Genomic DNA, 22,362 nt, shown 5'->3' with positions numbered 1-22,362 from the left:
GACAGTAACACCATGAAGGAACTGAGTGACGTAACTAAAAGTTAGCAGGTGTGTTTCTTCATCTGAAAGAAACGTTTATTAAAAAAAATGGTTCAAATGGCTCTGAGCACTATGGGACTTAACATCTGAGGTCATCAGTCCCCTATAACTTAGAACTACTTAAACCTAACTAACCTAAGGACATCACACACATCCATGCCCGAGGCAGGATTCGAACCTGCGACCGAAGCGGTCGCGCGGTTCCAGACTGTAGCGCCTAGAACCGCTCGGCCACCCCGGCCGGCCCCTTGGGAAGAAGTCAGCCATTGCACATGATTTCTGGCAGCGGTGGTCACAAGAGTGTACGCTCACAAGAAAACCTGGGTCCGGACGGCCACGTGGTACTGCCGAGAGGGAAGACAACTGGATTGGGCGTATATGGCTCTGGCGCATAATACTCCATCTGCAGCAGTCATTTGAACAATTGTTGGCACAGTGACACAACGGACTGTTACTTCAAAAACAGTTCGGAGCCAGACCCCCTGCAGCGTCCATTCCACTGACTGGAAACCACGGCCATTTGAATCTTCAGTGGTGTCAAGCGAGAGCTCAATGGAGGACAGGGTCGAGGTCTGTTGTGTTTTCTGATAAAAGCTGGATCTGTCCCAGTGCCAGTAATGGCCATGTGTTGCTTAGAAGAAGGACACATGAGGTCCTGCAGGAAACCTGTCTGTGTGCTGGACACACTCGACCTACACGTGTAGCTATGGTCTGGGGTGAGATTTCGTATGACAGCGGGAACACTCTCTTGGTTATCTCGCGCACAATGACTCCAAAATTGTAAGTCAGTCTGGTAATTCGATCTGTTGTGCTGCCGTTCATGAATAGCATTCCACGGAGTATTTTCCAACAAGATAACACTCGCCCACATATCGCTACTGAAACTCAAAGTGCTCTACAGAGGGTCAAAATGTTCCCTTGGCCTGCTCGATCACCACATATGTCTCCAATCGAGAACATGTCGCACATCATCGGACGACAACTTCAGCCTTATCCACAAACAGCATTAACTGTCCATGTATTGACCGAACAAGATCAACAAGCACGGAATTCCATCCCACAGAGACCGAGCGAGGTGGCGCAGTGGCTAGCACACTGGACTCGCATTCGGGAGGACGACGGTTCAACCCCGGGTCCGGTCATCCTAATTTAGGTTTTCCGTGATTTCCCTAAATCGCTCCAGTGCCCTTCGAAAGGGCACGGCCGACTTCCTTTCCTAATCCGATGAGACCGATGACCTCACTGTCTGGTCCCCTCCCCCAAAACAACCCAACCCAACCCATCCGAACCCCCCATCCGACGCCGGCCAGGGTGGCCGAGCGGCGCTACAGTCTGGAACTGCGGGACCGCTACGGTCGCAGGTTCGAATCCTGCCTCGGGCATGGGTGTGTGTGATGTCCTTAGGTTAGTTAGGTTTAAGTAGTTCTAAGTTTTAGGGGGATGATGACCTCAGAAGTTAAGTCCCATAGTGCTCAGAGCCATTTTTTGAACCTCATGCCACAGACTGACATCCGGCACGTGTACGACAGGATGCATGCACGTTTGCGTGCTTGCGTTCAAGATTCTTGTGTTCTCTACATTAATTATGTTTTGGTGTTGCAATTTTTATCCGTCAGTGTATATACTAATCGAAACAACTAGTTTCTACCTATTTCATAGAAAGCGCTGATCACGAAATCGTTCATAAAATCTTTGATTAGATCTGGTTTCGAACATATTCTGTGTAAATGTTTGTTTGTGTTTGTGTGTATATGTGTGTGTGTGTGTGTGTGTGTGTGTGTGTGTGTGTGTGTATGGGTGGGGAGGAAGGGAGAGCGCCATGCAATGTAAGATCGTGATTTATTGTGTCCACATTGTAACAAGACAGACTGTGAAATGGACCAGCTGATAAAAGATCCACAACCGCCTTAGGATAAATCAGAACTGTTGGATCATAGATTGCGTAATTAATCTATCCAATCTATTGACACCAGACTATTGCTACAAACTATTATATCAGATGAATTCAACACAGTAAGCTCAGCTCACTCATTTATTCAGACCCTCCATTACACTTAAGAGTTACATCACACACAGATGCTGTAGACGACAGCAGAGTAAAGGTTCCTGGTCCCATCCGTCGCTACGGCATCAACATGCATCAACATGTTGCTACTCACTAGGATTTTAAAGAAATTCAACGGAGTGGGCTCGGCTCACATATTTATTCATAGAGTCCATTGCAACGACATTTGTATCACAGAGACATGCTGTAGAGGGCAGCAAAATCTAAAGTTTTACGTAAGATGCCAACAAATGACGTAAGAGTCAAAATGGTTCAAATGGCTCTGAGCACTATGTGACTTAACTTCTCAGGTCATCAGTCGCCTAGAACTTAGAACTAATTAAACCTAACTAACCTAAGGCAATAAGTGATGTAAGTTCGCGAACCTCTTGTCGACCCCTGTTCACTAGTCTGGGTATTTTGACATTGGCCTCTCAATATACATATTATTTACTGCCGTTTCTTGTTAATAATATCAGCTTATTCCAAGGAATTATCAGCTTTCACTCAGTTTATATCGGCAGAAATCCAATGTGCATTTGGATCACACTTCCTTCAATCATGTGCAGAAAGGTGTGCAGCATACTGCTGCATCAATTTTCAGTAAGTTACCACAAGAATTCAACTATCTTAGCAGTAATCCATGGGATTTCAAATCGAAATTGAAGAGTTTCCTCATGGGACAATCCTTCTATTCCGTTGAGGAGTTACATGAAACATTAAGCTGATTCTTACGTTACATTGTTCATTGCATTTAGTTAAACTTATGCTTGCCATTTTTGGGTTCATAAAATTTTTATTTTACCTGTTAATGCTTTTATGTTGTAATTTCATGTACTGACAAGTTCCATGATCTTAGAGATTTGTTCCTCAATTTGGTCCTACGCAGCTAGACGAGTAAATAAATAAAATAAGTAAAAGCAACATTACTGTGTCCCGCAACACATCAGTCACAAGCTCTTAGTGCTCATTTTGATGTCGATGAGACGTAATGATACTTCTTTTCACGCCTACAATTCGTTCATTGTCTTTCCAGCGGTTCATACTGGCATAACATTGATCTTTCCAGTCAGGACAGGGTGCTTTGGGTTCTACTTTTACGATATCCCTTTTCAGTGTTAATCAAAACTTTTCTACACATTTGGATCAAGTAGGAGCACACTTCCTGGGTGTTCGATTTTCACAAATGTTTATGTATAATATGCGATGAACTGGTCTGTCCTGTCTCATTGTATACCAACCAGTTCGCAAGAAACAACAATTTTATTTCCAGTTCGTAAAGCTCTCTTACGAGAGGACAACTCCTCGTAATATCCAGCTTGCGGTCTGTACTAAGCACAGCAACGTGTTGCAGGCGTGCTGATCGGAAACGGCTTCTTCGACCCGGAGCACATGCAGGCGTACAGCGAGCTGTCGTACGCCATGGGTCTGGTGGACCACCGGGTGCGCCAGGAGATGCGCCGCTCGCAGGAGGCCACGGTCGCCGCCATCCGCGCCGGCAACCTCGAGGAGGCCTACGTCGTGAGTACTCCCCTCCCCTCCTCTGCTCTCCGACTGTTTATATTACACGCGTCTCATGTTACACGAGTCATGTCGGCATTCCGCGAAAAGATCGAGGGGTAGCACACACGAGGCAGCCTTTCAGATGGAGTCGTTGAGGCTCTCAAAGCCAGCAGCTGATTTAAAAGCGTATTTAAGACACTCTCACATGCATAAATCGAAGGGAAGGTGACAAACTAACTTAAAATACACAGGGTGATAAAAGATTTCGCTGAGTATGTGAAATAATTATATCGCCCTTCCCAAACAGAGACGGTTGTCTCATGCCGCAATCCCACTACATAGCAAGATAACGCAAGGATATCTTCCAGTCATAAGTGTAACAGCACAGTGGTTATGACGGTCCGATATTTTGTTGTTGAATACCGGAGCTACTAGATCTACGGCACAGTCCCTACCACTGACCCTATCGTATCCAAAGTGTTAAAATACCTACGAGAAAATAGCTTCTGTGGTCGGATCTAATTACGAGGGTTGCAACTTTAATAGTGGCAACTATTTATTTACAGCTCGTACAATAGAGATATGCATTTCAAAGTTTTACTGACCTTCAAAGTAGTCACCAGACTTGTGTATAAAACGTTGCTAGCGATGTAGAAGTCGTAGGATACTCTTAGCAGTGTCAGTTGTGTTGACAGTTCGAGCGGCTAGGCCTATTGCCCGATGTATTTGTAGCTGTTCGCCGGCCGGTGCGGCCCAGCGGTTCTAGGCGCTTCAGCCTGGAACCGCGCGACCGTTACGGTTGCAGGTTCGAATCCTGCCTCGGGCATGGATGTGTGTGATGTCCTTAGGTTAGTTAGGTTTAAGTAGTTCTAGGGGACTGATGACCTCAGATGTTAAGTCGCATAGTGCTCAGAGCCATTTTTTTGTAGCAGTTCTGAAGCGAAGGCCGTGAAGTGTTTCCTTCAGTTTAGAAATCGAGTTGAGCTCACGAGTGCTTAATTCAGGGGAGTGTAGTAAGTGGTGTAGCACTTAGCAGCCCCATCAGTCAAACAAATCAGTAACAGCTTGCACTGTACGTGCATGAGCATTGTCTTGCATGATGATGGTCAGGTCCTGCAAAAAGTATCATCACTTCTGTCTCTATGCTGTTCACTTTTGGAACACAACCTACGACCAGCTTAGAGACAGAAGTGATAACACTTTCTGCAGGACCTGACCATCATTTTGCACGACAATACTCAACCACGTACAGAGTATACTGTTACTGATTTGTTTGACTCATTGGGCTGCTAAGTGCTATATTACCTACTGCACTCCCCTGACTTAAGCACTCGTAAGTTCAACTCGATTTCTAAACTGAAGGAAACACTTCACTGCATTCGCTTCAGAACTGCTACAAATCCGTCGGGCAATAGGACGCGCCACTCGAACTGTCAACACAACTGGTACTGCTAAGAGTATCCTATGACTTCCATATTGCTAGCAACGGGTTATACACAATGCTGGTTACTACTCTGTAGTTCATTAAAACTTTGAAAGACGTATTTATTTTGTACGAGCTGTAAATAAATAGTTGCCACTATTAAAGTTCCAACCCTCGTATATTGTCATGCTGGTTAATGTTACAAAGCTATATCGGTCAGTTATTCATACTGCTGTCCCTGTAACCGTTAAAGTTTGGTGAAAAGTATGCAATACAAAGAAATAAACAGATGGCAATGTTCAGCCAGTACGAATACTCAAAAATATTGAAAAGATCCGTTTACTTTTGGAGTTTGCATGGTGTGCACCAAGAATAACTGATCAAGGTACAATGTAGGCATGCAGTAAATGTTATCGTCTGTAAGATGACATTTTAGATAAAATGGATTAAAAGCAAAGCCTATGGTGAAATTCCTGGAATCGTGTTTATGGGACATGGACTGGAATCTCATGCTTCCCTTTCGGGGAAACGATATTTAATAAATAAATTCTCATATCACTTTATGACCGCCTCCTAGGATTAGCGTAATATGTCAAGTGATGTCTTTTGGTAAAGCGCTTTCAAAGGGGACCGACTAACTGTTCATTTACTATGGAAAAGCATGTAATTGATACGAGGAGTAAAAATAGATCCTCATCGGTCCTGATGGATAGTTGGGGGAGTGAGGATGTAATAATTATAAAATTATTATTATCGTATTTCGTGAGTGTGCTATGGAGCTGTTGTGCAAAGTGTGGAGGCCCGTGTGCCATTGAAGCGAGAGACGAGTGAGGAACCATTTTTACCTCTAACCAATCTACCACAGACCCACAACATGCGGAGATTAATCAAAGCTGGTCTCGCGTCTCGCTCACTCGTTACACCGATATCCTCAGCAGGCTCATAGTTCACGATGATCTGACTGCTCATTTGTTTTTGTTGTCCAAGACTGAACTGGATTTCTGCACTGTGACCGGTGAATCCACTGTTACGAGAGTCGTTTGATAAATAATACACCAATTTGCTTTCGAGTCATTGATATGCGTAGGAAAACGTCATTTTTGATGCTTCAAATTTGATGTTTCTTCTGCATGTGTGCAAAGTTTCGAAGAAAAATTCAAATGGTTCAAATGGCTCTGAGCACTATGGGACTTAACATCTATGGTCATCAGTCCCCTAGAACTTAGAACTACTTAAACCTAACTAACCTAAGGACAGCACACAACACCCAGCCATCACGAGGCAGAGAAAATCCCTGACCCCGCCGGGAATCGAACCCGGGAACCCGGGCGTGGGAAGCGAGAACGCTACCGCACGACCACGAGATGCGGGCAAAGTTTCGAAGAATTCCGACAGATGTCAGAGCCGCAATGAACCATCTAAATGGTGTCTACGCGAGACACTCGCTACAGCCAACGTGCTGAAATTAAATTTTTACCTGAAAAAAAAAGAAACAATATTAAATATCCATAGAAATTTGTATGCACTCTACAGTAATGAGAAAGTTCATAAAAGAGCTGTTAGGCGATGGATAAAGAGAATCAAGGTGTCAGGAAATGTAGAAACTGAGGACCATGATCTGCCACATTCTGGAGACGTCCTGCCACAGCCAGTGTTCCCGACACGGTCAATTGGGCGGATGCCATTATTCTTGCACGCCTGCGCATCTAGTATGACTGCCAGTCGTTGGGCGCGCACTGAGACCGCACTGCTTGATCTTCCTACAGTAAGGTTTTTGTAAGGCCCTGCTACAACCCAGTCACATGACACGGCAAAGCGAAACATACGCCACGTTGACGGGATCCTGTTCTCCGCCACATAACCCTAGTTCTCATTGAATTAAGCTCAATGTACAATGTTAGTCACCCTCTTAAAATAACATACTGGTCGCTTTGGGGCGCTGTAGTTGGTGTAAAACTGCTAGGCAGTGATGTGATCCTCCGCCGCTGACGCGTCAAGGCAGAGGAGAAGTGTGTACAAGTGTATTGTATGGGATCTCCGCAGCAAGATGTGTCGACGTACAGACGTGACAGTGTGGCTGAAAGTAGATATCGTGTTTTGATGTGCCCCTGCCCACGCTGTGACGAAAGTTACCTATCATGATTGTGTATCTACGTGAACCGTTCAACATGTCTACAAGGAATGATGTACCACTCGCAATCATGCAGCAGTGCATAAGAGGAGTGGTCGTACAAAGATCCCAACCCAGTGATTGGAAAAGAGGGTCACACCTTGCGAATAACAATAGGTTTCAAACGTGACGAGAATAGCTGTTTTCAGTGAATGAAGGTCCATCTCAATCGGTTTCCCAATGAATACTGGGAAGAAATGAACTTTTGGAGTTTGGTACCTCGCGAAAAGGCTATTGACCAGAGCGACACATAATGTGACACCTGTTCATTCAGCCAAGCAACGTCGAAACTGGAAAGTAGCTGACTGCGGATGTTGTCTGACGAGCCACAATTTTGCATCTTTTCAAATGACGCAAGGTGTCGAATGTACCAATGACTCATAGAAGCGTTTAAATCGCAGTGTATGAAGGGCGTTGTTCAGGCTGTGGGTGGTTCAGTGTTGTTTTGGGGTGGTTTTCGTACCATTATTTGGGTGCACTCGTTCAGATTACCGTGAACATGAACATGATCAAGATTGTGTGGTTCTTCCACATCTTCATGGTGAGTATGCTGCAGACAATCCAATCTTCCAGGATGACATTATTTGTAGTCAGTGGATTGTACACAAACGTGCCTAGTTTGATAAATAAATTTCGTGTGACTAGGGCGTCCCGTCAGGTAGACCGTTCGCCAGGTGCAAGTCTTTCGATTTGACGCCAGTTTGGCGAGTTGCGCGTCGATGGGGATGAAATGATGGTTATGAGGACAGCACAACACCCAGTCCCTGAGCGGAGAAAATCTCAGAGCCAACCAGGAATCAAACCCCGCCCTTAGGATCGACATTCTGTCGCACTGACCACTCAGCTACCGGGGGCAGACCCTACTTTGATGAACTCTATGTATATTGTACAACGACTGGCTCGATAAATCATGCGGTTGTAGTCGCATGTAAAATGCTTTGGGCTATTGGGAAAAAAAGAATTTCAAGAGGTTAACGCCCCTTCAACATCGAGATCATTAAGGACAGGGGCTATTGGGAACAACAGGTGAAACTATACAACCGACAGCGCAGCAATTTGGTTGATCTACGGTATATGACAGACCTTAACAAACTCGTGGACTCGCGACTATTTTAAATGATTTTCTTTTTTTCTTTTGTGGAGTCATTAGTCTTGTGAGTGGTCTGAGGCAGCCCTCCACGAATTCCATCTCAGAACGAGATTTGCAACCTACGATCTCAATTATTTGCTGGACGTATTCGAATCTATGTCTCCCTCTATACCTGTATCTAGCACCATTGGTTATTTCGTGGTGTCCCAGCAGATGTCCTGTCATCCTGCCCCTAGCCGCGCGTGTTAGGAATTCGGTCTAAGGCGCCTTGACACGGTTCGCGAGGTTCCACCTGTCGGAGGTTTGAGTCCTCCCTCGGGCATGGGTGTGTGTGTTGTCCTTAGCATAAGTTAGTTTAAGTTAGATTAAGTAGTGTATAAGCCTAGGGGCCGATGACCTCAACAATTTGGTCCCATAGGAACGTACCACAAATTTACGAATATCCTGCCCCTCCTTCTTGTCAGTGCTTTCCATGTATTCCTTTCTCCACCATTCTATGCAGAACCTCCTCATTTATTACCTTATTAGTCCACCTAACTTTCAACATTTCAAATGCTTCGACTCTCTTCTGGTTCTCCCCTAGTCCAAGTTTCACTACCATACAATGCTGTGCTCCAACCGCACATTCTTCCCCAGATTAAGGCCTATGTTTGATACCAGCAGACTTATCTTCGGCAAGAAATTCCTTTTTGCCTGTGCTAGTCTACTTTTTATATCCTCCTTGCTCCGTCCATTTTGTGTTATTTTGCTACCTAGGTTGCAGAATTCCTTAACTTCAACTACACTACTGGCCATTAAAATTGTTACACCACGAAAATGACGTGCTACAGACGCGAAATTTAACCGACAGGAAGAAGATGCTGTGATATACAAATGATTTGCTTTTCAGACCATTCACACAAGGCTGGCTCCGGTGGCGACGCCTACAACGTGCTCACATGAGGAAGTTTCCAACCGATTTCTCATACACAAACTGCAGTTGACCGGCGTTGCCTGGTAAAACGTTGTTGTAATGCCTCGTGTAAGGAGGAGAAATGCGTACCATTACGTTTCCGACTTTGATAAAGGTCGGATTGTAGCCTGTTTCGATTGCGGTTTATCGTATCGCGACACTGCTGCTCCCGTTGGTCGAGATCCAATGTCTGTTAGCAGAATATAGAATCGGTGGGTTCAGGAAGGTAATACGGAACGCCGTGCTGGATCCGAACGGCCTCGTATCATTAGCAGTCGAGATGACAGGCATCTTATCCGCATGGCTGTAACGGATCGTGCAGCCACGTCTCGATTCCTGAGTCAACAGATGGGGACTTTTGCAAGACAACAACCATCTGCACGAACAGTTCCACGACGTTTGCAGGACCATGGACTATCAGCTCGGAGACTGTGGCAGCGGTTACCCTTGACGCTGCATCACAGACAGGAGCGTGTGCGATGGTGTACTCAACGACGAACCTGGGTGCTCGATTGGCAAAACGTCATTTTTTCGGATGAATCCAGGTTCTGTTTACAGCATCATGATGGTCGCATCCGTATTTGTGCGACCTACCGGTGAACGCATTTAGAAGCGTGTATTCGTCATCGCCATACTGGCTTGTCACCCGCCGTGATGGTATCAGGTGCCATTGGTTACACATCTCGGTCACCTCTTGCTCACATTGACGGCGCTTTGAACAGTGGACGTTACATTTCAGATGTGTTGCGACCCATAGCTCTACCCTTCAGTCGATCCCTGCGAGACCCTACATTTCAGCAGGATAATGGACGACCGCATGTTGCAGGTCCTGTACGGGCCTTTCTGGATGCAGAAAATGTTCGAATGCTGCCCTTGCCAGCACATTATCCAGATCTCTCACCAACTGTAAACGCCTGTTCAATGGTGGCCGAGCAACTGGCTCGTCACAATACGCCAGTCACTACTCTTAATGAACTGTGGTATCGTGTTGAAGCTGCATGGGCAGCTGTACCTGTACACGCCATCCAAGCTCTGATTGACTCAATGCCCAGGCGTATCAAGGCCGTTATTACGGCCAGAGGTGGTTGTTCTGGGTACTGATTTCTCAAGATCTATGCACTCAAATTGAGTGAAAATGTAATCACATGTCAGTTCTAGTATAATATATTTGTCCATTGAATACCCGTTTATCATCTGCATTTCTTCTTGGTGTAGCTATTTTAATGGCCAGTAGTGTACTTCGTGATGACCAGTTTCCTCTGTATTCGCATTTCTGCTACTCCCCCTTACTTTCGCCTTCCTTCGGTTTACTTTCAATCCATATTCTGTACTCGACGGACTGTTGAACCCATTCAACAGCTTCTGCGATTCTTCTTCACTTTCACTGAGAATAGTAATGTCATTGGCAAATCGTCTGATGTTCTTTCACCCTGGTTCTCTCATTGCTCCTGCGGTATATAGCTAGAAGTGGTGTTACATAGCATCAGTATTGTGTCTCCGGGGGATGACTAGTTGTTTGTCCGGTGTGCTCGTTTGTGAATATTCCTGTGTATTGTAACTTTCCAATAGGCAGCTAGAACTTCTTCAGGCGGCTGTGGACAAGAGCACACGGTTTTTTTTTTGCTGTGGCAGGCGTGGGTGCAGACGCTGACGCTGCTGTCGGTCAACTCCCGCCACCTGTCGCTGTACCACCTGCTGCGGGAGAGCGAGCTCTCGCTTTACGGCGACGGCACCTTTGCCGACTTTCTGCAGAGCGCCGACGTCCGCCGCGCCATACACGTGGGCGACGCGGAGTTCTCCAGCGTCGGTCAGGTCAGCCGCCTCTCATCTCCACTACTACAAAATGTTACCCGGAGTCAGTGGCAAAAGTTTGCCATTGTGCTACAGTATTTTTAGAAAAAATTAGCAGCGTGCAAGAGGCGTTTATGTTTTAGCATACTGAAATTTACAGTGAAGTGACAAAGTCATGGGATACCTTCCAATTTTGTGTCGGACCTCCTTTTGCATAGTGAAGGAACTCTAAGTGGCATGGACTCAATAAATCGTTGGTAGTCCTCTGCAGAAATGCGAAGTGTTTCCGATGAACGACTTTGTGCACGAACTGATCTCTCGATCATGCCTCATAAATATTTGATGGGATTAATGTCGAGCCAAATCATTCTCTCGAATTGTCCAGAATGTTCTTCAAATTAATCGCGAACAATCGTGACCCAGTGACATGACGCATTGTCATCTATAAAAATTCCATCCTTGTTTGGGAACATGAAGTCTATGAATGGCTGCAAATGGTCTCCACGTAGCCAAACATAACCATTTACGGTCAATGTTAGGTTCAGTTGGACCAGAGGACTCAGTTCATTCCATGTAAACACAGCCCACGCCATTAACACCATCAGGTTGCGCAGTCGCTTGTTGACAACTTGGTTCCATGGCTTTGTTCGGTCTGCGCCACACTCGAACTCTACCATCATCTCTTACCAACTGAAATACTGTCTCAACTGGCCAGGGTTTTCCAGTCGTCTTGGGTCCGACCGATATTGTAACGTGCCCAGAGGGGGGGGGGGGGGGGGGCGCTGAAAGCGATGTCTTGCTGTTAGCAAAGGCGATGTCTTGCTGTTAGCAAAGGCACTCGCGTAGGTCTTCTGCTGCCATGGCCCATTAACGCCAAATTTCACCGCACTGCCCTAATGGATACGGTCGTCGTACGTCCCACATTGGTTTCTGTTGTTAGTTCACGCAGTGTAGGTTGTCTATTGGCACTGACTACTCTACACAAACGCCACTGCCCTTTAACGTTAAGTGATCTCCGTCGGCCACTGCATTGTCTATGTTGAGAGGTAGTGGCTGCAATGTGGTATACTCGGCACATTGTTGACACTGTCGATCTCGGAATAGTGAATTCCCAGACGATTTCCGAAATGGAAAGTCCATCCGTCTAGCTCCAACTACCGTTCCGCGTTCGATGTTTTAATTCCCATCGTGCAGCCATAATCACTTCCGACGTGTTTTCACACGAATCACCTGAGTACAAAAGACAGCTCCGCCGATGCAGTGCATATCGCAATCCCGTCACTTTTCTCATCTCAGTATAAACAGATTGCGTTTCACTATGTCGTCATAACAGTTGCGACGTAATACTGTTTCGATATTAGCTTTCCCTAATAACTAATATCAGTTACATTGTATATATGTCTGTCATTTCCGGTATTTTTTTTTAATTGAATCATTAATAGTCCTACATCTTACACTTCGCCTTTACCTTACGGATCACTATTCCCGAACAAAAAAAGATAGATCACAAAAGTTCTATCTGTACATCAGAATCGCAGATCCAATTCTTTCGTACATTTTCATACTAAATTTCCTGTCCGCGCCGATAGCTGAGTGGTCAGCGTGACGGATCGCCGTCCTACGGGCCCGGGTTCGATTCCCGGCTGGGTCGGGGATTTTCTCCGCTCAGGGACTCTGTGTTGTGCTGTCTTCATCATCATTCCATCCCCATTCGGCACGCAGGTTGCCGAATGTGGCGTCGAATATAATAAGATCTGCACCACGGCGGCCGGACGTGCCCCACAAGGGGCTTCCCGGCCAATGGCGCCAAACGCTCATTTCCATACTAAATTTCCTAGTATACCCACTTCTTTTTATCACCATCTATAGCCTTTTGACTTACAAGTGTAGTAATAGTAACTAAATTGAATATATTAATTTAGGTATATGAATTGAATTGATTAATTGAGTAAGAATTTATAATCATTAGTTCAACATTGTGAGGAATAAAACAAAATGAAAACAATTAAGATAGTAGCAGCACAATTCGTACCCGAACCAACAAATTGACTGTGTATGTACTTGATCACAACACCACAACTCTGATATGCGAAGTGCTGCAAAAAAATCCCTCATACTCTACTCTAAAATCTTTAGAAAGGGTTTTACATTTTCCAACGGCCTACACAGGCGAAATATTAGAGGAACTTGAAACGTGTATGTATCTGCTTCCACCCACACGGTCTAAGCCGAATCGGTGATTCCTGTGCAACGCCATCTCCTTGTTAGATTTAAATTTGGAGTAGGGCTACCTAACTTAAACTCTCAATTTCTCCGCCAAAGATCTATTGGAAAGCAGATAAGCTACAGAATTCTCCATGTTCCTTGCACAATACTTTACATGTACTTTCAAAGAAAAATACTGACCTGGTGGTGTGAGCAACGTGGCATCCTCAACGGTGGCAGGGATGATGTCACGTGACAGCATTCCCAGTCGAAAACAGATAGTGGCGTCTCTTCTTTGAGTTAATCGTAGCTCTGCTGATCGTCATTTTAGCACTCGACTGTGGGTTCTAGTTATCATGGTGAGAGCACTACAAACATGTTATCGTCTGTTTTATTTGCATATCAGTGCGCACATTCGAAGAGAAACAGCGGAATTTTTGTGCGATTTCCAGCTCATATTCGAGGAGAACTTAAATAATTTTAATTCGTTATTTACAGTGTACTGAAGCAAATATCAGTGTACATTCGAAGAGAAACAGCGGAATTTTTGTGCGATTTCCTGCTCATATTCGAGGAGAACTGAAATAATTTTAGTTCGTTATTTACAGTGTACTGAAGCACATTAGCACGTAATCACCGTCTGCCACTTCCCAGTAACCACCCAACTTCCTCGTATCTAAGGCACACGATATTCATCTTCCTTATTAACATGATCTCGTTTAAATTAGCTGCATTCTGACGTTTAAGGTCTACAGTTGCGACGTTGTGCGAGGATTAATATCTGCAGGTAGCCATAGTAGCTCTCCATGGTGGTAGAAAATACACTGTCTTATAAAAAATTGAAGCACCCCGGGGAGTAGAAGGACATTAAATGAAATTTCTCAAGCTGAGAGTGTGTGTGACGTTATTTCAGTGATTACAAAATGGAATCAATTCTACAAAGAACTTGACGTATGAGTTTACTTATCAGTGTGATGTTGCTCCACCTCTGGCCTGGATTCGATTGGTAAGGCTGTCATAAGCCGTCGCACCCTCTACTGAGGCAAACTGGCCCTCAACTGCTGTAACTGGTCCTTGACATTCTGGTTACTCGCGCTGCAACTGAGTTGACATCCGAGCTAGTCCCATACGTGTTCTTGACACATCTGGTATCTCTCTGGCCGCGAGAGTACTTCAACACTAGGCAGACAATTCACAGACGTACGTACCATGTGGGGACGATCATAGTCCTATTGAAAAATAGCACCACGATACTGTCGCAAGAGAGGTAACGTGTAATGATGCAGGATATCCATGGCGTACCGTTGTGCTCTCAGAGTTCACTCAAGCCGTGTGCTGAAGTCACATCCCCATACCATGACGCCAAGAGTAACACCAGTCTGCCTCTCTATAAAATTGGAAGACTGGGACCTCACTCCAGATCGCCGCCATACTCGCTGATCTAGAACACAGTGCTATGTCATTTATCATCAGTCTATGATTCCCAGTCATGGCCCCTCTACAAATGCAGCCGTGTCTGTTGTGGTAGTAATGGCTGCTTACACGTGGGACAGTAATTCCAAGTCAGGCGGCTGTTAGTCTCCCATCAGTCGTGCAGGATGACACAGAGTGTTTCATGGATTCTCAAATGTGAAGTGTGGATGTGAAGGGCCTACGATGTGCTTTGTAAACAATATGGTGGTCCTCCCATATGGTAGCCAGACGTGGTCGGTCTGAACATAGTAGACGAGAACGGCTGCCACCATGTTCCCATACAGTCCAATTTTGGGCAACTGTCTTATCCGAATGCCCCATACATCTCGACATTGCACGATTCGACTACTGGTGATCCACAATACGGACCCTTACAAAGTATGTTTGGTGATGACTACGATACCAGCCATGAGTTCGCGACATCCCCGTATTCGTCACAGTGATCACTCATGTGATTTTTTTTCCTTTCTTTATTGTGATTTCATTCGCCTGCCCCATATGGGCAGGGGAGGGCTGTGAGCGGCATTATCCGCCGCTCTTCAGTCGAGTGACATGAAAACTAATACAAGAATAAAATATTACATAGAAGGTGATAAAAAAGGGGGACATAAAACAGAGTAAGGCGAGATAATGGAAGTAAAAATACACTGACATGGAGATGTTCATCGGCGGACAATTAAAAAAGTCGACATAAAGTTAAAAAACACAGTTGGTGAATCGTAGAACACAAAAAAGACACTGAAGTCGCACACACAGGTTAAAAGTTGGCCACAGTATTAAAAACACTCCAGAACAACACACTGTAAACCCACTTGGAGCACACACGATGAAGAATAAAACTGCGAGGTAGGACCTGCTGAGGGAGAGGCCAGAGAGGATGGAAAAGGAGGGGAGAGTAAGGTGTAGCAGGGGTGGGGTCGGGATGAAAAGAATAGAGGCGTCAGCGGATGCACCAAGAGGCAGGAGACAGGTGGGGCAGGAGATGAAGAGGGAAGACAAGGCAGGGGGGAGTGCAGAGACACTGAAGGGCCGGCCGCTGGTGTCCGAGCGGTTCTGGCGCTACAGTCTGGAACCGCGCGACCGCTACGGTCGCAGGTTCGAATCCTGCCTCGGGCATGGATGTGTGTGTTGTCCTTAGGTTAGTTAGGTTTAAGTAGTTCTAAGTTCTAGGGGACTTATGACCTCAGCAGTTGAGTCCCATAGTGCTCAGAGCCATTTTGACACTGGAGCATGGGAGAGGGAGGGGGTGTAGGAGGGGAAAGCCGCTTAAGAGAAGGGAGGGGGAGGAGAGGGAGCTCTGAGGAGGAGACAGGAGGAAAATGGGGTTAGAGTTGGTAGGAAGGGTAGATGTAAGGGTAAAGTTCATCATCCGGGAGGGGTAAATGGTGGAAGTTGCGTTGGGAAAGGAGACGGAGGGTGTTGAGATGGAGAGGGTGGGACACAATGGTAAAGGCGCGGCAACTGTTCAAAAATGGTTCAAATGGCTCTGAGCACTATGAGACTTAAGCCGGCCGGAGTGGCCATGCGGTTCTAGGCGCTACAGTCTGGAGCCGAGCGACCGCTATAGTCGCAGGTTCGAATCCTGCCTCGGGCATGGATGTGTGTGATGTCCTTAGGTTAGTTAGGTTTAATTAGTTCTAAGTTCTAGGCGACTGATGACCTCAGAAGTTAAGTCGCATAGTGCTCAGAGCCATTTGAACCATTTTGAACTATGGGACTTAACATCTATGGTCATCAGTCCCCTAGAACTTAGAACTACTTAAACCTAACTAACCTAAGGACATCGCACAACACCCAGTCATCACGAGGCCGAGAAAATCCCTGACCCCGCCGGGAATCGAACCCGGGAACCCGGGCGCGGTAAGTGAGAACGCTACCGCACGACCACGAGCTGCGGACCGCGGCAACGGGCTCGGGGTGGAGAGGAAGGGAGACACCAGAGGATGAGGGGGATCAAGGCGGCAGACAATATATAGTGTGCGGATGTGTTCAAGGAAAAGGAGAAGGTGGGAGATGGGGATGGGGTCATAGAGTATGCGCGTGGGGGACGGAAGGCGGATGCTGAAGGCAAGGCGGAGTGCATGGCGTCTCTTGTGATGTTTTTTTTTTCCTTTCTTTATTGTGATTTCATTCGCCTGCCCCATATGGGCAGGGGAGGGCTGTCAGCAGCACAATCCGTCGCTCTTCAGCCGAGTGACATGACAACTAAAACAAGAATAAAATAATACATACATAAGGAGGTAAAAAAGGGGAACATAAAACAGAGTAAGGGGAGAAAATGGAGGTAAAAATACACTGACATGTAGACGTTCATTGGGGACAGTTAAAAAAGTCACCAGAAAGTTAAAAAACACAGTTGGCGATACTTAAAACACAGAGAAGTCACTGGATGCGCATGCACAGGTTAAAAGTTGGCCGCAGTATTAAAAACACTCCGAAACAGCACACTTAAAACCCACTTGGAGCACACACGACGAAGAATAAAACTACCAGGTGGGACCTGCCGAGGGAAAGGTCAGAGAGGATGGAAAAGGAGGAGAGAGCATGGGGCAGCTGGGGAAGCAGCGGGATAAAGAGAGGAGGGTCTCTTGTGATGCTGTTCGCGCCTCTTATATACCCACCAGGCCTGTAACGACACTACACACGAACAACACAAATGGACACTAGTGGCTGTTTTACCCTTCACAGAGAATTGCAACTCTCATCATTTACATACCAACCGATGGGTTGTACGTGTACATGCAAGAGCGTGCTTTAAAGTATTGCCTGCGAATTTTTTATTCTGCTCTCGATATCGGTTGACTTCCCACTCCACTGACGCAAGTTGCAACCCTCTACCGTTAGAGGGCTCCGAATTGTAGCAAGCAAGATGGCGGTGTGTAACGTCTATGTCGGTGCGTAAGAAACAACGTGCTTTAATCGAGTTTCGAATTCGAAAAGTTCGTCTACACACGGAGCAACCTCTCTTTCAGTAAGACAACGCCAGGCCACACGCGAGCGCTGCGATATCTGCAGCGATCCGAAGCGCTGGGTTAACTGTCATCGATGACCCTCTATGCAGTCCCGACTTCGGCGCATCCGATTTTAATCTATTTCGAGACCATAAAAGACACCTTCCAGGTCTGCGCTTTGATACTGATCAAGCGGTGCAAGCAAAGGTGAGGCTGTGGCTCCGTTAATACAGTCAAACATTTTATCTTGACAGTATAAAAAAACTGGTCTCTCGTTGGGAGATATGTGTTCGTTGCCACGGCGATGATGCTGAGAAATAAATATATAGACGAGAAGAACGAATTTGTAGGTTGTTAATAAAGATTTTATTTAACAATATTTAAGAGTTTTCACACAAAAAATTGGGAGGCATTACTCTTGAGCGTGCCTTAGCAGTGCCACGTCTCCCGGGTGCTTCACTATTTTTGTCACGCTGTGTACTTTTAAAGTGTCTATCGTCTAAAAACATGAGGGAAGAAATCTGAAATTCATGGATGGTATAAATATCTATATGGTCCCCAAGTATGTCTAAAGTCTTTTATTAAATTTAATCATGGTCAGAGTTATGTCATGTTTTTGGAAATGGTTTAAATTTCGTGTCTTGAAAATATCTTCAAACTTATTACGTCACGTGTCGAGAATTGTTGAACTCAGTGACATAGCTTTCCTTTGCTGATTATGAGAACATATCGCTCGATAAGGATCTCTGGAAAGTTGTGTATCGCTTTGCGTTTGCTGTGTATGAGAATAGTAAGACAGCGTTGGAAATTTTGTCAAGTGTAGGAAGTGTGAGGTTTCGGGTCTGTACCTCATACAAAAATAACAACGCTCTGTAGTATACACATGGTATAGATATTTATAATTTTTCTAAGAATGTCAAAAGTCACAATTTTAATTAAGGGTGAAGTTACTTTAGAAAAATATGGGAAACTTTGGGAGGCGGAAATGTTTTCCGCTGGAGAGGTGGTAGATAGAATGCTTTGTGTAGAGGAAGCGACAACCCCGTGGTAGCCGACAATACCACACTCCAATTGGGGAACTGTTGGCTGGGGCAGTCCATCCAATTCGCTGTAAAATGACAACTACTTTAAATCGGACTGCGGAAACCACTGCAGGATGCAACACAGACGTATTCATGTGGTTAGGAATTTTATCTGGAGCGCTATACATCGATGGAAGGGCTTGAGAGCTGCGTTCACAAGAGTAAAGCATGAAAACAAAAATATTTGCTATCATGGTGGTAATTTATGACAAATAAGAACGCTGTGTGAATTGAGTGCTCGTAGTGTAACGTTGATTCCTTGCATACTTCAGAACTTAAAACTCTAACAGGATTTATATTTCAAAGTCGAGGGTTTCCGTGCGTTACTGGTACTTTAGCAATGTACATAAGCTAATAAATCTCCCTTCCCTCTATAAGTAAAGAGATATTTCGTACACCATAATCCAAATATTGATGGTAAAAAATTATTGCATAAATTTTCTTCAGCACTTTATTAAACAATAGTGAGCCATATACTTCTATCTTTCGTATCAGTTGCACCATGCAGAATGTCTATTCTAGCACAGTTATGAGTGACAACAATTCAGCAAAGACCTAATAGTTTCACAGTTACGGGCTGCTTATGGTACCAAAACATTTGTGCCAGTGGATACAGCTCTGACTAGAGACTTGAGGATCAGCCATAATTATTTATATGTCATGCTAACTTCCCTACTGCATTTCCCAGTACGTTGTAAATAATATGACGGAAGTACAAGTTAGTGCGGCGGAATATTTTGATTTGTAACTGTTTTTCAAAGTTGGTTATTAGGATAATGTCTATGATATGAAGCACTATGATGTCAATTATTGCTCTATAGTCACAAACGTTTGTTTCCTTTGCAGTTTTTGTCATGCCAACTGAAACGTTCCAGGAAGTCTCCTTCCTTCTAGCCATCTACATCCACATCCACATCTGCATAGATACTCTGAAAATCACACTTAAGTGCCCGGCGGAGGGTTAATCGAATCACCTTCGCATTAATTTTGTATTATTCCACTATTGAAGACCGTGCGAAGAAAGAACATCTATATTTTTCCGTGTGAGCTTTTTTTTGTGATGAGGAGAGTTTCTCCCTATGTAGGTCAGCGTCAACAAAATATTTTCGCATTCGGAGGAGAATGTTGGTGATTCAGCAGGGTACATCTTCAGATTATGTGAACATTCAAAGACACCAGTTTTATCTACCAATAAAGCCGACTACGATGCAATTCAGTTAACGTGTGACGAATATATCCATTCGCATTACTCCCAAACTGCAAAATAATTCTCACCTAAAAGGACACTAAAATGAAAAGCCTTTGTTAAGTCCCGACAAGTAGATGCGCCACTTTGTTTGGTGTACCATTTACTCATTTTAGAGATCAGTTTTTCCGAATACCGACACACTAAAGACTACGAAAAATAATATATCTCGATTAGAGTGACATAATCTCGATACCAGACTTTTCTGAATTTATCGATTAAAGTGACATAATCTCGATACCAGACTTTTTAAAATTTATATTTACCCCCAGCAAGCCATCTTATGGTGCGCGGTGGGGAGTAATTCCGGTACTATCATTTCCCTTCTTGTCCTATTCCATCGCTAATGATGTGCGTGAAGAACGATTATTGGCAAGTCTCCATGTGAGCTCTAAGATTTCTAATTTTCCAGCAATGTACGTGGGAGGAAGTAAAATCTTGCCTGACACATTTCGGAATGACTGCTGTCGGAATTTCAACTGTAAATCGCTCCCTGACACGCAGTTCCTCGTAGCGTGTAGTACCGAAGTTTGATGCGCGTCTCCTTTACACGCTCGCTCTCATTAAAGGGATCCCTGACGAAACGCGGCGATCTGCTTTGAATCTTCTGTATCCTATCTGGGAAAGGCCCCAGACAGAGGAATATTTTACAAGGGATTCCTGTCGAGGACTGATTCTACCAATAAAGCTCAGCCTGGCATACGGGTTTCGTGGCAGCTGTAGTTTAGATCGCTCCAGAAGGCTACTCCTTGATATTTTACAGCATTAATCTATCAACTGATTTATTGACAGTTACGAACCCGAAAAGTGACGGATCCTTCCTTTTTTTTACTGCGCTCTTCCTCATGTTTATTTACAGTGAGAGTCAACTACCAGTCCCTGATCCTATCGTTGGTCCTCTGCAGGTATTCCTGTATTTCTCTGCATTATGCAAAGGTGTCTTTAGCTCCAGCTTTAACAGTAATTGTTGTTGTGGTCTCCAGTCCGAAGACAGGTTTGATGCAGCTCTCCACGCTAGTCTACCCTTTGGAAACCTGTTTCTCTCTTCATAGCTACTGGAACCTAAATCCATTTAAACATGCTTACTTAAGTAAAGTCTTGATCTCCCTTCATGGTTTTTCCCCACGACATTTTCCACCATTACCAAACAAAGAGTTCTTTGATGTCCCTGGTTGTGTTCTATCAAATAATCTCTTCTTTATTGCCATAAATTTCTTTTTTCCCTGATTCATTCAGTACCTCTTGATTAGTTATTCGATCTACCGATCTAATCGTCAGCATTCCTCTGTAGCACCAAATCACAAAAGCTTCTATCTTCTTCTTGTGTAAGATATACATTTTCGAAATTTCCCTTCTATGTAAGACGAGACTCCAGGCAAATAGTTTCAGAAAAAAATTCCTAAAACCTTAAATTTATAATCGATGTTTAAAAAATTCTTTTTTCAGGAACACTTTTCTTCCTGTTGCCGGTCTGCATTTTATATTCCTCCTATTCTTACAATTGTTTTGCAGCGCCAACAGGAAAACTAATCTACTACTTTAAGTGTCTCGTTTTGTAATGTAATTTCCTCAGATTCGCTTGTTTTAATTCGAATACATTCAGTTATCCTCGTTTTACTTTTATAAACCCGCGCTGATACAATAATACTGCCGATGATCGTCCTGTTGGTTACGAGCTGAAATCGTGCCGCTGAAGTGCCGTGGCCCGATATGACCCACTGTCGTCCTGATCACCAAAACCGTCCCTAATCCCTAATTTGTTCCGTAATTTTACCCAAAGACTTGGCTTCCTTACAAGTCTGTTCAGTAGACTAATCGCGGTGGAACTCTCAAATTACGAGCTGACACGTCAGATCGAGCTGCAGAATTATGAAACTTACTACTTCCGGCGGAACATCTAAACGCGCGGAATACTGTGGCTCTTAGGAGTATTTGCAGACCGCTTAAATTGTCTGTTCCCTGAGTTCCCTGCTGAGTTCATAGAGCTCACCCCCTCACCCCGCCCCGTTCACCCCCTCACCACTCTACAGCCCTCCTCTAGGCCCTCGCCGCAGTGGCGAATGTAAACATGGATTTTTCTTTGAAGGAACCGTGGATCTCACGAAAACGGCGTGTCCTGTAAGGTAACATCTCACTGCTATGTAGCAGCCACGGGGCACCTCCAGAGGCGAGGCTTTTGTCTGGTGCCGCCGGGATGCTGCGGCCTCCAACCTCTTTTTGTACAGTTTTTACCCTCTACAGTTCCCTCTGGATCCATGGAGGTCATTCCTTCATGTCTTAACAGATGTCCTATCATCCTTTCCCTTCTCCTTATCAGTGTTTTCCACATATTCCTTTCCTCTCCGATTCGGCACAGAACCTCCTCATTCCTTACCTCATCAGTCCACCTAATT

At 44.9% G+C, this 22,362-nt stretch overlaps 1 protein-coding gene across 1 annotated transcript in view; it reads left to right on the top strand.

Moving 5' to 3' along the window:
- Nucleotides 1–22,362, top strand: part of LOC126235294 (venom serine carboxypeptidase-like) — a 90,183-nt gene that overhangs the window by 53,888 nt on the left and 13,933 nt on the right. The window contains exons 6-7 of the mRNA XM_049944019.1: nt 3,438–3,604; nt 10,854–11,033. Coding sequence (XP_049799976.1) covers nt 3,438–3,604; nt 10,854–11,033 — 347 coding nt within the window. The remainder of the gene's footprint in view (nt 1–3,437; nt 3,605–10,853; nt 11,034–22,362) is intronic.

This window comes from Schistocerca nitens, chromosome 2 (assembly GCF_023898315.1).
Source record: "Schistocerca nitens isolate TAMUIC-IGC-003100 chromosome 2, iqSchNite1.1, whole genome shotgun sequence".
Classification (NCBI taxonomy): Eukaryota; Metazoa; Arthropoda; class Insecta; order Orthoptera; family Acrididae; genus Schistocerca; species Schistocerca nitens.
The sequence above is the reverse complement of the archived record's forward strand: the minus strand, read 5'-3'. Positions and strand labels throughout refer to the sequence as shown.